At 44.3% G+C, this 17,075-nt stretch overlaps 1 protein-coding gene across 1 annotated transcript in view; it reads left to right on the top strand.

The window, feature by feature from the left end:
* The window catches only part of LOC143974819 (hematopoietic prostaglandin D synthase-like), a 53,657-nt gene extending 46,854 nt beyond the window's left edge, over positions 1-6,803 (top strand). Inside the window, exon 6 of the mRNA XM_077476562.1 lies at positions 6,563-6,803. Within this exon, the coding sequence (XP_077332688.1) occupies positions 6,563-6,727 (165 nt within the window). The 3' untranslated portion in view covers positions 6,728-6,803. The remainder of the gene's footprint in view (positions 1-6,562) is intronic.
* Positions 6,804-17,075: the final 10,272 nt, after the last annotated feature.

Raw genomic sequence — 17,075 nt, 5'->3', positions numbered from 1 at the left:
AGTTTACCATGTCTTAAGCAACAGAACAATTTTATAAAATGAGATGCACACAGGCAAAGGGTTTGTTAAAGTGTAACTTCACCTAAAAGGATCTGTGTTTGCCTCCTCCCCATCTCCTCTTTAGAATTTGGCACTCAGTTTTATTTTTGGAGGAGGGGGGGAGCAGGTACCTGGTTATAACAGGTACCTGCTCCCACTTCCGCCCGGATCACCTAGGGAGAGAGTTAACTCCCCCTCTTCACCTGCAGCCTAAATGGGACACACCACAGGTTCCAGAAGACTGTGGGACCATTTACAAAGCACAGCACAGCTGGCTTACGCAGGATGCTGGTGCCAGGGACCTGAAACCTAGTGAAGAACAGGCTTGAGTGAGGACAGCACTGGACCCCTAGACAGGTAAATGTCCTTATATTAAAAGTCAGCAGCTACAGTATTTGTAGTTGCTGACTTTTATTTTTTTGGGGGGAGTCTGAAGCACCTCTTTAAATAAAATGTTTTAGGTTTACTGAAGTAGCAAAATCTGTCCTTAAAGTCTAAGTTTTTTTTTTTTTTTTTTTTTACACTATGTGCCCTGGAAGATATCTAGAAACATGTGCTATGCCCTTGAACAAATATCACTTTGGGTAATTGGGCAATGTCAACCTTTAATGTTGATTGACAGTATCAGCTGTCTCAGAGCACAATGTTTTTTTCCATGTTTGTGTGGGTTGTTTGTGGTTCTTCTTCAGTCTTTTCACAAATCAACAGATATGTAGGCCTTCTCCTCAACTGGTTCTAGTTAGTGACAGTAGTAGGAAGGAAATTATGTGAATGTTAGAGGAATCTGAACTTACCTTCAGGTGATTAGACAATGGCAAGCATTTGAGGATATTCTTCATAGGCATCTCCCTTATAACCTTTCCCTACTCCCTGAGTCCTTAGTTTTGTAGCAATCAATGCAGGGTAACCAAGAAATTAAAAATTCCTCTTAATCGTACAGTACAGGGCACGGGCTTTTTTTATAGACCCTGGGATGTGCTCAAGCAATGAATAAGAAGGGAGGGCAACAAATAGGGCAACAGAACTGTGCCAACAGGCTCAACAAGGATCAACAGACCCAGTCAGAGTGCTGCTGGAAAAACCTTGTGGCCAAAAACTGTATCCTCAGAAAGTTGGACATCCACCTGGTAGACCTTTACAAAGGTATGTTAGGATCTTTCCAATCTAGGCTACGGAGGCTTGGTCCCTAGAATGCCCAGGAAACCTACACTGGCCTGGTGACATGGGCACTTAAAAGCTCTGGAGGAAATTTGTCCTTGAAAGCTCTAGTGATTAGATGTCTTTTTCATCGAGCATTGGTGGAGTTGGAGGCAGGATGTCCCTTGAGAGCTGCCGAGGAAAGGACAAACAGGGAATCCATCTTCCTAATCAAAGCTGTGGCTTTGAGGTAGGTTCTTATGGTCCAGACAACGGAAAGCAATTTTCTTTGGGTGCTTTGAAGCAGGGCATAATAATAGTAGGACAAGGGGGGTTATTTATTGAAGGCAGATCCACTTTGCACTACAAGTGCAAAGTGCACTTGAAATCGCACTTGGAAGTGCGGTCACTGTAGATCCGAGGGGGACATGCAAGGAAAATAAAAAAACAGCATTTTAGCTTGCACATGAGTGGATTATAAAATCAGAAGAGCTTCCCCTCATTTCAGATCTACCCTTCAGATTTACAGCGACTCGTACACGTTCGTACACGTTCAGTGCAATTTCATAATGCACTTTGCACTTGTAGGAAGCACAGGGTGCTGCAAGGGGGGCTTAATGCAAGATACACCTTGAATAAAGGTTTTGACAAGGGAGAACTGGATATAGATTTTTGAAAAATAATTAACAAGGTCAAAACCTGTTCAATGCTTAAGGTCAAGTTCTGTTCAAGACATGATTGCAGAATGGCTATAATGCACAGAGTAATCTCTAGGGTTGAAGTGTCTGTGTAAAAAAAATGCACTTTTTTGAATAAAAAATAAATAAAAAATAGTACAGCAGTTATATTGTGAAAGATAATGTTACGCCGATTAAATTGATACCCAACATGTCATGCTTCAAAATTGCGCCCGTTCGTGGAATGGCGACAAACTTTTACCCTTAAAAATCTCCATAAGCGATGTTTAAAAAATTTCTACAGGTTGCATGTTTTACGTTACAGAGGAGGTCTAGGGCTAGAATTATTTCTCTCACTCTACCGATCGTGGCGATACCTTACATGTGGTTTGAACACCGTTTTCATATGCGGACGCTACCCACATCTGCGTTTGCTTCTGCACATGAGCTCGGCGGGATGGGGCGCATTTAAAAAAAATATTATTATTATTATATATTTTACCTTTTATTTTTTTATTTTTACACTGTTTAAAAAAAAATTGTCACTTGTATTCCTATTACAAGGAATGTAAAAATACCTTGTAATAGAAAATAAAACTGACAGATTCTTAAATATGAGATCTGGGGTCAAAAAGTCCTCAGATCTCATATTTAGACTAAAACGCAATAAAAATGTAAAAAAAAAAAATGTAATTTAAAAAAAATGGGCCCTTTAAGACCTGTGGGCAGAAGTGACATTTTGACATCTTCCCCTCACTGGTCTCCATACACAGCTACTGAAGGGATGCGATTGCCTCTTCTGCTGCCGACAGCTCTGGTATGCAGCAGAAGGCCCCTCTCCCGCCATTGATAAGTGATCTTGCGGTGAATACATCGCAGGGACCACTTTTATCCTGTGGCAGACTGCCCGCTGAAGAAGGGGATACTGGGGTTATGGCAACTAGCTGTTGCCATAACAATGATATCCTCCTTCAAATAGCCACCGTAAAACTGTGGCGGGCGGTCCTTAAGTGGTTAAATAGATTTTCACTGCCCTCACTACAGCAATATTTGGTCTAATGCTTGAAACAGGGATGGTCTTTCCCTGGATCCTTGGGAACGTTTGATCTCAGAAAGTGAGATGGTGGAAACTCTAGGTTGTAACCTAGAGTAACTGTGGAGAGAGCCCATCTGTCCTGAGTTTCCCTCTGCCAGACTTCTGCAAAATACACGATCGAATTGTCTGGCGGACCACATTACGCCGGACAATTTGATTGCGTGTGGGCTCCAGCGGACTTTTTCATCGTAAAGTCCGGCGGACTTAGAAAGTAGTTTTGACTCAAAATTTGTCCGCCGGACTAGGCTTTCAGCGGACAATCCGTTTGTCAGTGTGCTAGTCCAGCGGACTAAGAATGACGCATGCTCTGAAGCAAGTACGAGAAGGAAGCTATTGGCTACTTGCTATTGAACTTCCTTTTTCTAGTCCCGTCGTACGTGTTGTACGTCATCGCGTTAGAAATCGGCGGACTTTCGGAGTGTCTGTGTGTGGCCAAGTCCATTCGTTATAAAGTCCGGCTGATTGTTTGCCGGACCAATTCCGCCAGACAATTCGATCATGTGTACGCGGTATGACCCTGCGATTTTCCTCTGGAATCTGACGGTGGAAGCTGTCGCCACTGCCTAGAGGTGGATACGCTTGGCACAGGAGGGAAAGTCAGTTTAAATGAAGGACGTGTACTTTTTCCCCTGGAAATTGTCTGGATGTATTAATCCAAATCATCGCCAAATAGTTGCTCCCCATGAAATGGGAAACTAGACAGTAGGTTTCTGCAGGGTGCTTTAGCCTAGGATACTTTAGCCAAAGTATCCTAGGCATGTGTACTAGCACAAGGGCAAGGCAAGATGCCTGGTGAATAGAATCCTTTATAGCAGTGGTCATCATCCCTGTCCTCAGGGCCCACTAACAGGCCAGGATTTATGTATTACCTTGGGGAGATGCAGACTCAAATACTGCAATCACTGAGCAGCAAATGATATCACCTGTGATGCATTTCAGTTATCTTGCAAACCTGGTCTGTTAGTGGGCCCTGAGGACAGGGTTGATGGCCACTGCTTTATAGTATCTATGGCAAAACATAATGCTTTTGGTAAATCGGTAAACTCACTGGCCTGTTGTGCAGGGAGCTCGTTAAGGGCCTCTGAACTGGTCTTTTAAGGACTGACAGATGCCTATAGCTGCAATTGCAGGCTGAGCAACAGTACCTGCTAAAGAAAAAAAAAGGGGATTTTAACAGGAATTCCAACTTTTTATCTGTTGAATCCTTTAGCATCTGTGCATTGTCCACTGGACAAGTTAAACTTTTATTCACACTGGAAATCGGAGCATCTACTGCTGGAACTTTCCATTTTTTGGTGAATTTTTCCTCCATAGGATAGAGAACTGAGAATCTCTTTGGCGAAAATGCTTATCCGGATGATCCTATTCTGTATAAATAAGCTTTTCTATTAATGTGTGGACTGGAAACACATGCACTGATTGTGAAGGTTTAAAAGAACCCAAAGAAGAGACCAGACTTTCAGCTGACTGTTATGGGTAGCATGAAAAGTGGAGCGAACCATATCCGTAAGGATTTGTACCTCAGATGCACTCTGTCCCCATCCTGCTCTTGCGCAAGTGTCGGTCTGGCGTCATATGTAAACAGCAATTGCACCATGCATGTGAGGTATCACCACAAAAGTCAGATCAAGGGCAGTAATTTTAGCAGTAGACCTCCTCTGCAAAGCTAAAGTGGTAACCTGTAAAGGCTTTTAAAAATGTATGTCGATTTTTGCCACTGCATGTTTGTGTGCAATTCTAAAGCATGTCGTGTTTGGTATCCATGTACTTGGCATAAGATCATCTTTTTTATTTCATCAAACATTTGGGCAATATAGTGTGTTTTAGTGCATTAAAAAAAAAAAATTGCAAAAAAATGTGTTTGAAAAATTACTGCGCAAATACGGTGTGAAAAAAGGAAAAAAAAAAAGGCTTCTAAATGTTGTGCATAAAATGCCAGGACAGTTCAAAAGCCCCCCCAAATGACCCCATTTTGGAAAGTAGACACACCAAGCTATTTAGTGAAGAGGCATGTTGGGCTATATTATATTTTGACACAAGTTGTGGGAAAAAGACAAATTTTTTTTTCTTTGCACGAAGTTGTCACTAAATGATATATTGCTCAATGTCAATGCCATGGACATATGTGAAATTACACCCCAAAATACATTCGGTTGCTTCTCCTGAGTATGTGGCTACCACGTATGAGACTTTTTGGGAGCCTAGCTGTTTACAGAATGCCGAAAAGCAAGCACCGCCTTCAGGCTTTCTAAGGGTGTAAATTTTTGATTTCACTCTTCACTACCTATCACAGTTTCAGAGACCATGGAATGCCCAGATGGCACAATCCCCCCCCCCCAATGACCCAATTTTGGAAAGTAGACACCCCAAGCTATTTGCTAATTTGCTGAGAGGTATGGTGAGTATTTTGCAGATCTCGCTTTTTGTCACAAAGTTTTGAAAAAAAATAAAAACACACATTTTTTTTTGTTTCTTCATTTTCAAAAAGAAAAGAGAACTGCAAAATATTCACCATGCCTCTCACCAATTAGCTTGGGGTGTCTACTTTCCAAAATGGGGTCATGGGGGGGGGTTGTGCCATCTTGGCATTTTATGGCCTTCAAAACTGTGATAGGTAGTGAGGAGCAAGATCAAAAATGTATGCTCTTAGAAATCCTGAAGGCAGTGCTTGGATTTCGGGGCCCCTTATGCGGCTAGGCTCCCAAAAAGTCCCACACATGAGGTATCCCCATACTCTGGAGAAGTAACAAAATGTATTTTGGTGTGCGATTCCACATATAACTATGGCATGTGCGAGCAATATATAATTTAGTGATAACTTCTTGTAAAAAAAAATATATATATATATATATATATATATATATATATATATTTTTTTTTTGTCAGTATTCAATATCACTTGGGACAAAAAATAAAATATTCAATGGGCTCAACATGCCTCTCAGCAATTTCCTTGGGGTGTCTACTTTCCAAAATGGGGTCATGGGGAGGAAGGGGGGGGGGGGTTGTGTTGCCCTGCCATTTTAGCGCCTCAAGAAATGAGAGGCAGTCAAACTAAAAGCTGTGTAAATTCCAGAAAATGTATCCTAGTTTGTAGACGCTATAACTTTTGCACAAACCAATAAATATACTGTTATGTATGTATGTATAATGTATGACTTTTCGGTCTTTTAGTTTATATAAACGCAAAAAAAAAAAATCTCAGAGGCAATCAAATACCATCAAAAGAAATCTCTATTTGTGGGAAAAAACTGACGCAAATTTTGTTTGGGTACAACATTGCATGACTGCGCAATTACCAGTTAAAGCAGCGCAGTGCCAAACTGTAAAAAGTCCTCTGGTCTTTAGGCAGCCTAATGGTCCGGGGCTTAAGTGCTTAAAGGAATACTTGTGACTTGTTTTGATATATCACATGATAGAAAACAATAAAAAGGTCTACAGGGACATGGAAGCATCTCCAGCAATTTGCTTTAATGGAAGTAGACTCTTTAGATGAACTTGTGATGGCCCAAGTCTGAGATTGTACTAGTGGCAATAAACTAACATCGATTTTTTTTAAAGTTCTTATCCTTTATGTATTAGACTTAATCTATTTACTTTTTACTACCTATAGGTAACATGGGCTGACTTTTTCTGGGATAACTGTGTTGACATGTTTGAGTACCATCAACCTGGTTTTGCAAAAGCCTATCCTCATTTACTGGCTCTAAGAAACAGAGTACAAGAAATCCCAGAGATTGCAGCATGGATAAAGAAACGACCAGAGTCCCAATTCTAAATTCTGTCATGTTGTGATTATTAAGAATTAAATGATTCCGCTTGATCTAAATAAAACTTGCAACTTTGGTGTCCAATTTGTCTATACGTTTTCCTAATGTACTGAGTAGTGTCTAAATGTGGTATAGATTTCTTTTTGACAGAAACGTCTCTAAGTATTTACATTGGTTGAGGTAGATTAGATGCATTATAAGGTAAATGAGGTCTATAGTAACTTACAGTTGTGCTCATAATTTTACATACCATGGCAGAATTTAAGATTTCTTGGCCATTTTTCAGAGAATATGAATAATAACACAAAAACATTTCTTTCACTCATGCAGTGGCGTACTAAGAGTGGGGCGGGGGGTGCGAGCCGCCCCGGGTGCCACACCCTGGGGGGGGGGTGCCAGGCCAGCGCCCTCCCCCTCCGACTGAAGAGACAGCGCCGTTCTGATCAGTCTCGGGCAGCGGCTGTCACTCACAGCCGAGCAGAGTGAAGCCGCCTCCCCCTCCTCTTGTATGGCTACACAGTGCTGTCCATGGAGGAGGAGAAGGAGGGGGAGGCGGCTTCACTGAAGCCGCCTCCCCCTCCTCCTCCTCCTCCTCCATACACAGCACTGTGTAGCCATACAAGAGGAGGGGGAGGCGGCTTCACTCTGCTCGGCTGTGAGTGACAGCCGCTGCCCGAGACTGATCAGAACGGCGCGACGCAACCACAGAGAAGGGGATTATTGCGCCGGGTCCCGGATCACTGCCGACAGGTGTCACTGGCTCTGTGTCCTCCCGGTACAGGTTAGTGCTGGTCATACAGAGAGAGACCAGGGAGGGGGAGGGGGGGTGTGAAGAGATTCTCTGCAGCTCTTATTATGTAACCGCAAGATGCAGCTGAGGAGGACTACAAGTCCCAACATACCGGGCTGTGTGGGCTTACAGTTCTCCTCTGCTGAGCATAGCAGCTTTGTATGCTTGGACTTGTAGTCCTCCATAGTGCAGCCTTGCATGCTGGGACTTGTAGGCCTCCTCTGTAGTACAGTGCAGCCTTGCATGCTGGGACTTGTAGTCCTCTGTAATGCAGTGCAGCCTTGCTTGCTGGGACTTGTAGTCCTCTTCTGTAGCGCAGTGCAGCTCTGCATGCTGGGACTTGTAGTCCTCTTCTGTAGTGCAGTGCAGCCTTACATGCTGGGAGGTGTGGTCCTCCTCAGTAGTACAGTGCATGCTGGGACTTGTAGTCCTCCTCTGTAATGCAGTGCAGCCTTGCATACTGGGACTTGTAGTCCCCTTCTATAGTGCAGTGCAGCCTTGCATGCTGGGACCTGTGGCCCTCTATAGTGCAGAGTAGCCTTGCATGCTGGGACCTGTGGTCCTCCTCTGTAATCCAGTGGAGGCCTTGCATGCTGGGACACGTAGTCATCTATAGTGCAGTGCAGCCTTGCATGCTGGGACCTGTGGTCCTCTATAGTGCAGAGTAGCCTTGCATGCTGGCACTTGTGGTCCTCCTTGGTAATGCAGTGCAGCCTTGCATGCTGGGACTTGTAGTCCTCTATAGTGCAGTGCTGCCTTGCATGCTGGGATTTGTGGCCCTCCTCTGTAGTACAGTGCGTGCTGGGACTTGTAGCCCTCCTCTGTAATGCATTGCAGCCTTGTATGCTGGGATATGTAGTCCTCTTATTTGGTGGGGTCTACACTGAAGATGGGGGGTCTGTACGGTAGGGAGGGGGGTCTGTACTGTAGGGGTTCTGTGTAACATGCAGGGGGTCCAGAGCTGTGAGGGGCTGTGTAATGTAAAGGGATGCAGAGGTGCAGGGTGCTGTGTAATGTAAAGGGGTCCAGAGGTGCAGTTGTGGAGAGGGGGGTACAAAGTAGTGACAAAAAGATATTGAAGGATGCAGAGGTATGCCGGGGGCAAAGTGAGGTGTTTTTACATTTTAAGGTGGGGGGGGGGGGGGTGCCAGGCATAGGATCCGCCCTGGGTGCCAAATGCTCTAGGTACGCCCCTGCACTCATGGTTAGTGTTTGGCTGAAGCCATTTATTATCAATCAACTGTGTTTACTCTTTTTAACTCCTAATGGCAACAGAAACAACCCAAATGACCCTGATCAAAATGTTACATACCCTGGTGATTTTGGCCTGATAACACGCACACAAGTTGACACAAAGGGGTTTGAATGGCTATTAACCACTTACGGATCGCCCGCCGCAGTTTTGCGTCTGCTGTTTGAAGAAGGATATCGTTGGTATGGCAGAAGCGAGCTGCCATAACCCCAGTATCCTCTTCTTCAGCGGGCAGTGCGTTACAAGATAAAAATGGTCTCTGCGGTGGATTTGCCACAAGATCATTTTTATCGGCTGTGGGAGAGGCAGTGTGACAGAAAGTATTGCAACGACTGCCATTTTATTTTCTAGGATGTTAGGAAAAAAAAGTATAATGTTTGGGGGTTCCAAGTAATTTTCTAGCAGAAACTGTTTTTAACTTGTAAACAAATCTCAGAAATAGGCTCAGTCCTTAAGTGGTTAAAGGTAACCATCCTCACCTGTGGTGTGTGTGTGTGTAAAAAGCCAATGAGTTTATGGACTCCCTGACAGACCCTTGCATCTTTCATCCAGTGCTGCACTGACATTTCTGGATTCTGAGTCATGGGGAAAGCTAAAGAATTGTCAAAGTATCTGTGGGAAAAGGTAGTTGAACTGTATAAAACAGGAAAGGTGAAAGATATCCAAGGAATTGAGAATGCCAGTCAGCAGTGTTTAAACTCTAATCAAGAAGTGGAAAATGAGGGGTTCTGTTGAACTCAAACCATGGTCAGGTAGACCAAATAAAATTTCAGCAAGGAAAATTGTTCGGGATGCAAAGAAAACCCCACAAATAACTTAATTTAATGAAATACAGGACTCTGAAAACATCTGGTGTGGCTGTTTCAAGATGCACAATAAAGGAGGCAGTTGAAAAAGATAGGTTGCATGGTAGAGTCGCCAGAAGAAAGCAATTACTACGTAAATGCCATAAAGTATTCCGCTTACAATAAGCCAAACAGCACAGAGACAAGCCTCAAAAAACTTATGGCACAAAGTTATTTGGAGTGATGAGACCAAAGTTGAGCTTTTTGGCCACAACCATAAACACTACATTTGGAGAGGAGTTAACAAGGCTTATGATGAAAGGTACACTATTCCTACTGTGAAACACAAAGGTGGATCGCTGATGTTTTGGGGATGCGTGAGCTACAAAGGCACAGAAAATTTGGTCAAAATTGATGGCAAGATGAATGCAGCGTGTTATCAAAAAAATACTGGAGGAACATTTGCAATCATCAGCCAGGAAGCTGCGCATGGGACATACCAACATGACAATAAACCAAAACACAAGGCCAAGTCGACCTGTCATTGGCTGCAGCAGAATAAAGTGAAGGTTTTGGAGTGGCCATCTCAGTCTCCTGACCTCAATATCATTGAGCCTTCCTGGGGAGATCTCAGAACGTACAGCCCGAGAATTTACAGGAACTGGAGGCTTTTTGCCAAGAGAAATGGGCAGCTTTACCATCTGAGAAGATAAAGAGCCTCAGCCACAAATACCACAAGAGACTTCAAGCTGTCATTGATGTTAAAGGGAGCAATACACAGTCTTAAGAACTGGGGTATGCCAACTTTTGATGAGGGTCATTTGGGTAGTGTCTGTTGTCATTATGATTTAGAAAAAAAAAAAAAGGAGTAAACACAGTCGATTGATAATAAATTGTTTCAGCCAAACACTAATTATGAGTGAAAGAAAAGTTTGTGTTATTCATGTTCTCTGAAAAATGGCCAAGAAATCATAAATTCTGCCAGGGTATGTAAACTTATGAGCACAACTGTATATAGAACAGTGTAATTAGATATATCTCACAAACATTTACAGTGATCTTAATAATATAGGTTTGATTTACTAAAACTGGAGTGCGCAAAATCTGGTGCAGCTCTGCACAGAATCCAGTCAGCTTCCAATTTTTTTGTCAAGGCTTATTAACTGCTTACCGAGGAGGGGGGAGCGCTGGGCACCCATGATCGCTCGTGACAGAGCGAGAACTGGGATCTGTGTGTGTAAATACAAATCCCGGTTCTTTCAGGGGATTAGAGACAGATCGTCTAGAACTAGGGAACACAGTTAACCCCTTGGTCGCCCCTAGTGTTAACCCCTTCCCTGCCCTGCCAGTGACATAGTAAATCAGTGCATTTTTATAGCACAAACCAATCAATATACGTTTATTGGGATTTTTATTACCAAAAATATGTAGAAGAATACATATTGGCCTAAACTGAGGAAAAAAATATTTTTTTAAAAAAACAATTGGGTATATTATAGCAAACAGTACAAACCTTTTTTTCGTTTATAGCGCAAAAAATAAAAAAACAGCAGAGATGATCAAATACCACCAAAAGAAAGCTCTATTTGTGGGGAAAAAAAGGACGTCAATTTTGTTTGGGAACAACGTTGCACGACCGCACAATTGTCAGTTAAAAGGGACGCAGTGCCATATTACAAATAATGTCCTGGTCATTGAGCAGCCAAATCTTCTGGGGCTGAGGTGGTTAATCAAGCTGAAGTTAAAAGCTGATTGAGTACCATGCACAACAGCACCAGATTTTGCCCTCTCTAGTTTTAGTAAAACAACCCCATAACATCAATGGAAACATAAATGGAAAAAAAAAAATTACAATGGTGTCCTGTGCTTTCATACAAAAACAAATTCAATAGTGATACAAAATGGGCAATGTTCCTTTTCTTTCCCTAGGGATGCTAGGAAGGTTCAAAGCAGTTCTGATTGATCAAAGACCATTCCCCTTGATCCAAGTGGTGATGGCTGAGATAATCCGCCTGCCAGTTTTACATTCCTGGGATGTGAACCATAGAAACCAATGGACAATGAGTTCCTGGCCACGAGATAATCTGGTTTGCTTCCTTTAAAAAGGAAGCCAGGCACCTCATTTCCCTTTGATAGCTGACTTATGCTGGGATAACCTAATTGCTCTGAGCTCAAAGATTTTGATGGGGAGTCTGGTTTCCTTTTTTGACCATGTTCCTTGAACTATCAAGGATTGGAACTTCCTAGCTTGTTAAACTTGTAAGGATGAGCCTGATGTTAGAGTCAAACATAAGTTCGACACGAATAAAGGGTGTTCGCCGAAAACATTATGTGGTATTCGCTGCAAATTCGAAAGCCGTGGAACACTGTTAAAGGCTATGGGACACTAACATGAAAAACCAAAAGTGCTAATTTTAAAGGCTAATATGCAACTTATTGCCATAAAAAGTGTATGGGGACCTGGGTCCTGCCCCAGGGGACATGTATCAATGCACAAAAAAGTTTTTAAAAAACTGACGTTTTTTCCAGGAGCAGTGATTTTAATAATGCTGAAAGTGAAACAATAAAAAAATGAAATATTCCTTTAAATATCGTGCCTGGGGGGTATCCTTAGTATGCCTGTAAAATAGCACATTTTTCCTGTGTTTACAACAATACCACAGAAAAATTACATTTCTAAAGGATAAAAAGTCATTTAAAACTGTTCGAGGCTGTAATGTATTGTTGGGTCCCAGCAATATAGATAAAAATCATAAAAAAAAAAAAAAAACACACCAGCATGGGTCCCCCCCAGTCCTTTACCAGGCCCTTTGGGTCTGGTATGAATATTAAGGTGAACCCGCACCAAAATAAAAAAAAATAAAAAATGCGTGGGGGATCACCCCAAAATCATACCAGGCCTTTCAGGTCTGGTATGGATATTAAGGGGAACCCTGCACTATTTAAAAAAAAGGAAATAGCGTAGGGGTCTCCCCAAAATACATACCATGCCCCTTAGGCCTGTATGGATTTTAAGGAGAAGCCTGCGCCAAAACAAAATAGGATTTTTATAACAGCTTACCTGTAAAATCCTTTTCTTGAAGTACATCATGGGACACATTAATTACTTAATGGGTTATAGGCCACCTTCAGGTGATGGACACTGGTTATACCCAATCCAGGAAGTTCACTCCCTATATAACCCCTCCTCCTTCCAGGAGCACATCCGTTTTGGTAGCAAGGCAATATACTTAACCACTTGGTTCCCACACTACGTCTATTGACGTCATGGGCTTTCAGTGGTTATATCTAAATGATGCCTGAGGCCACAGACATCATTCAGATATTGCCGTTTTCAGCCGGCGATTCCCTGCACCATAAGAATGATCATAGCGGCTGTTCCACCGCTTGATCGTTCTTACAGGTGGCGGGAGGTGAAGCCCCCCCCTCCCGCTGCCCTCCGGTGCTTCTACCGACTCACCGTTTCCATCGGTGAGTCGGTCACAGGATCCGCCGGCCCCAGCAAGTAATCATAGAGATTTCCGGCGGACTGGATTGTTCCGGTGTCTCTATGATCGTTCGAAGGCCGGGCACGATGTTATGACGTCACGCCCGGCCTCGGTATTCAAATTAGCGGCGCCGATCTGGCTAGAAAGCCAGGATCGTTTTTTTTTTTTTTTTATTCTTCCCAGCCTAGAGGTGAGATATGGGGTCTTATTGACCCCATATCTCACTGTATATATGTCCGATCATGCCATATTCCTATTACAAAGGATGTTTACATTCCTTGTGATAGGAATAAAAGTCATCAATTTTTTTTTTCTTAAGTGTAAAACTAAAAAAATAAAAATAAAATGAACAATAAAAAAAATAAAATAAAGCGCCCCTGTCCCCGTGAGCTCGCACACAGAAGCGAATGCATACGTAAGTCCCGCCCACATATGAAAACGGTGTTCAAACCACACATGTGAGGTATCGCCGCGAACGTTAGAGCGAGTGCAATAATTCTAACTATAGACCTCCTCTGTAACCCAAAATATGTAACCAGTAAAAAAAATTTAAAGCGTCGCCTATGGGGATTTTTAAATACCAAAGTTTGTCGCCATTCCACGAGCGCATGCAATTTTGAAGCGTGACATGTTGGGTATCTATTTACTTGGCGTATCCTCCTCTTTCACATGCCAAAAAATTGGGCTAACTTTACTGTTTTCCTTTTTTTTTTTTGCATGAAACTGTTTTTTTTCTGAAAAAAACGTGTTCGAAAAACTGCTGCGCAAATACCGTGCGAGATAAAAAGTTGCAACTAGAGCCATTGTATTCTCTAGGGTCTTTGCTAAAAAAAACATATATATAATGTTTGGGGGTTCTATGTAATTTTCTAGCAAAAAAAATTAGGAATTTTACATGTAGGAGAGAAATGTCAGAATTGGCATGGATGCGAAGTGGTTAAATCCCAAAAAAAGAGGGGAGGGACACTCTATGTCCCATGATGTACTCCAAGAAAAGGATTTTACAGGTAAGCTGTTATAAAAATCCTTTTTTCTTTATCGTACATCATGGGACACAGAGCCTTAAGTAATTACTTAATGGGACTTCCTATAGCAATGCTACTTGAGGAGAGGGAGAGCACACTGCGCCCAAAGGTGATATCCTCATACCTTCTTACATCCAGGTAATAACATTTTGTGAAGGTATGCACTGAAGACCAAGTTGTGGCCTTACAGATATGAACCATGGAGGCCTGACGCACTTCCCAAGAAGCACTAATTGCCCTGGTAGAGTGCGCCTTAACTTGAAAAGGGGGAATCTTACCCCTGAAATCATGAGTTTGAATTATCACTTGCCGAATCCACTTAGCGACAGTGGATTTCGACGCTGCCTGTCCTTTCTTAGGACCTTCTGGCAGAACAAATAAGACATCAGTCCTACAAATCTGAGTAGTTGCCTTTACATAGATTTTCACTGCTCTCACCACATCAAGACAACGTAGTGACTTTTCTTCCCTAGAACACAGTTTTGGAAAAAAAATGGCAGGACAATATCTTGGTTCAGGTGGAAACCTGAGACAACTTTTGGTAAAAAAAACCTGGACGAGGGCGCAACACCACTCTGTCCTCATGGAAAAATCAATATGGAAAGATTAGCCAATTCTGAAATCCTCCTCGCTGAGGATATAACAACCAAAAAAATACCAACTTCCTTGTCAAAAGTCCAAACAAAAGAACTCGTTGCTCCAGGTGAAACAAGAAGTCTAATGATATTGTTTTCCTTCTATACACACCTATCTAATATAGCAACAGGTGATACAGATCATTAGATTGCAGACTTCTTTTTAGCCACATGTGATTTACATAAACATTTATAAGAAAGAGAAAGACATTTAAACTTGCACATATTTGAATATCTATTTTAAGAATAAAATGAATAGTAGTAATAAAATTAAACCAATATAGACAATTCATATGCTATGAGAAAACAGGAAACAGTGTGTAAATGTGGATTATGTATAAAAAGTGTGTATATATAAAAGAGGAAGCATTATAACCTATTTATATCCCAATGGTTGAAGATAAATGAATATTTACTATACTCAATTATACCTGTGTCAATAGACATGTAAATACATATGTATTATTATAGCTAGCCCCACAATAAAAACATTAATCACAAACATGGGGAAGCTATCTAGGTATAAAGATAGAAAATAGGATGAGACAAAAAAAAGACCAAAGCAAAAAAAAAATCGACGGTATATGGTATAGGGGGAGCAGAGAGTACTGGCAGGGTTGGAGAACACATGGGTGGGGGCAAAGAGCAGGGCGTAGTGGAGATCACAGGGGTGGGGAGCAGAGAGCGCTGGGGGGGAACTTGAGAGTACTGGGGGGGGGCAAAAAGAACAGGGGTGGAGAGCATGGTAGGCTGAGAGCACTGAGGTGGCTAAGAGTGTGGGGTGATGAAGAGCACTGGGGGGGGCAGAAAAACAGGGGTGGAGAGCACAGGGGGCTGGAGAGTACTGGGGGGTACAAAGAGTAGGGGAGAGGGGAGAGCAATGGGGGGGAGCTTGAGAGCACCAGTGGGGGCCAGAAAGAACAGGGGAAAGCACGGGGGACTGGAGAGCATTATGGGAGGTGGAGAGCACTGGCAGGGTTGGAGAGCACATGGGTGGGGGCAAAATGCAGGGGGAAGTGGAGAGTACAGGGGTGGGGAGTGGAGAGTGCTGGGGGGAGCCAAAAAGAACAGGAGTGGAGAGAACGGGGGGTAGATAGCACTGGGGGGGGGGCTGGAGAGCGATGGATGGAGCTTGAGAGCACCAGGGGGCCAGAAAGAACAGGAGTGGGGAGAATGGGGGGCTGGAGAGCACTGGGGTGGGGGCTGAAGAGTGATGGGAAGAGCTGGAGAGCACTGGGGGGGTGAGAAAGAACGGGGGGAGAGCACTGGGGGGAAAAGAACAGGGAGAGAGCACTTGGGGGAATAACAGGGGGGAGAGCACTGGAGGGGAGAACAAGAGGGGAGATCACTGGGGGGAGAGGAGAACACTGGGGGGGGGGAAAGAACAGGCGGGGAGAGCACTGAGGGGGAGTGAAGAGCACAGGGGGGGTAGAACAGGGGGGAGAGCCCAGGGGGAGTGAAGAGCACTGGGGGGGAAGAATAGGGGGAAAAGAGCAGGGGGGCACTGGGGGGGAGTGGAGAGCACTGGAGGGGAGAACGGGGGGAGAGCACTGAGGGGAGTGGAGAGCACTGGGGGGGGAGAATACTGGGGGAGTGAAGAGCACTGGGGGGAGTGGAGAGCACTGGGGGAGTGAAGAGCACTGGTGGGAGTGGAGAGCACTGGGGGGAGAACGGGGGGAGCACTGGGGGGAGTGGAGAGCACAGGGGGGAGCACGGGGGGAGAGCACTGTGGGGGCTGGAGAGTGATGGGGAGAGCTGGAGAGCACTAGGGGGGTGAGAAAGAATGGGGGGGAAAGGACTGGGGGAAAAGAACAGGTGGAGAGCACTGGGGGGAGTGGAGAGCACTGGGGGGGAAGAACAGGGGGGAGAACGGGGGGAGAGCACTGGGGGGAGTGGAGAGCACGGGGGGAGAGAGCACTGTGGGGGCTGGAAAGTGATGGGGAGACCTGGAGAGCACTGGGGGTTGAGAAAGAACGGGGGGAGCACTGGGGGGGAAAAGAACAGGGGGAGAGCACTAGGGGGAGTGGAGAGCACTGGAGGGGAGAACAGCACTGGAGGGGAGAGCACTGGGGGGAGTGGAAAGCACTGGGGGGGAAAGAACAGGCGGGGGAGAGCACTGGGGGGAGAACGGGGGGAGCACTGGGGGGAACAGGGGGGAGAGCACTGGGGGGAGGAGAACAGGAGGGAGAGCACTGGGGGGAGTGGAGAGCACTGGGGGGGAGAACAGGGGGGAGAGCACTGGAGGGGGGTGGAGAGCACTGGGGGGGACAGGGGGGAGAGCACGGGGGTGTGAAGAACATTGGGGGGGTGTGAAGGGCACTGGGGGGAGGTGAAGAGCACTGGGATGGTGGCTAGAGAAGGATGGGGAGAACTGGAGAGCG

Source organism: Lithobates pipiens, unplaced genomic scaffold (genome assembly GCF_037356315.1).
Source record: "Lithobates pipiens isolate NorthernLeopardFrog02 unplaced genomic scaffold, aLitPip1_a1.2 Scaffold_13, whole genome shotgun sequence".
NCBI lineage: Eukaryota > Metazoa > Chordata > Amphibia > Anura > Ranidae > Lithobates > Lithobates pipiens.
Note: the sequence above shows the minus strand (reverse complement) of the source record. Positions and strands in the feature narration are given on the sequence as shown.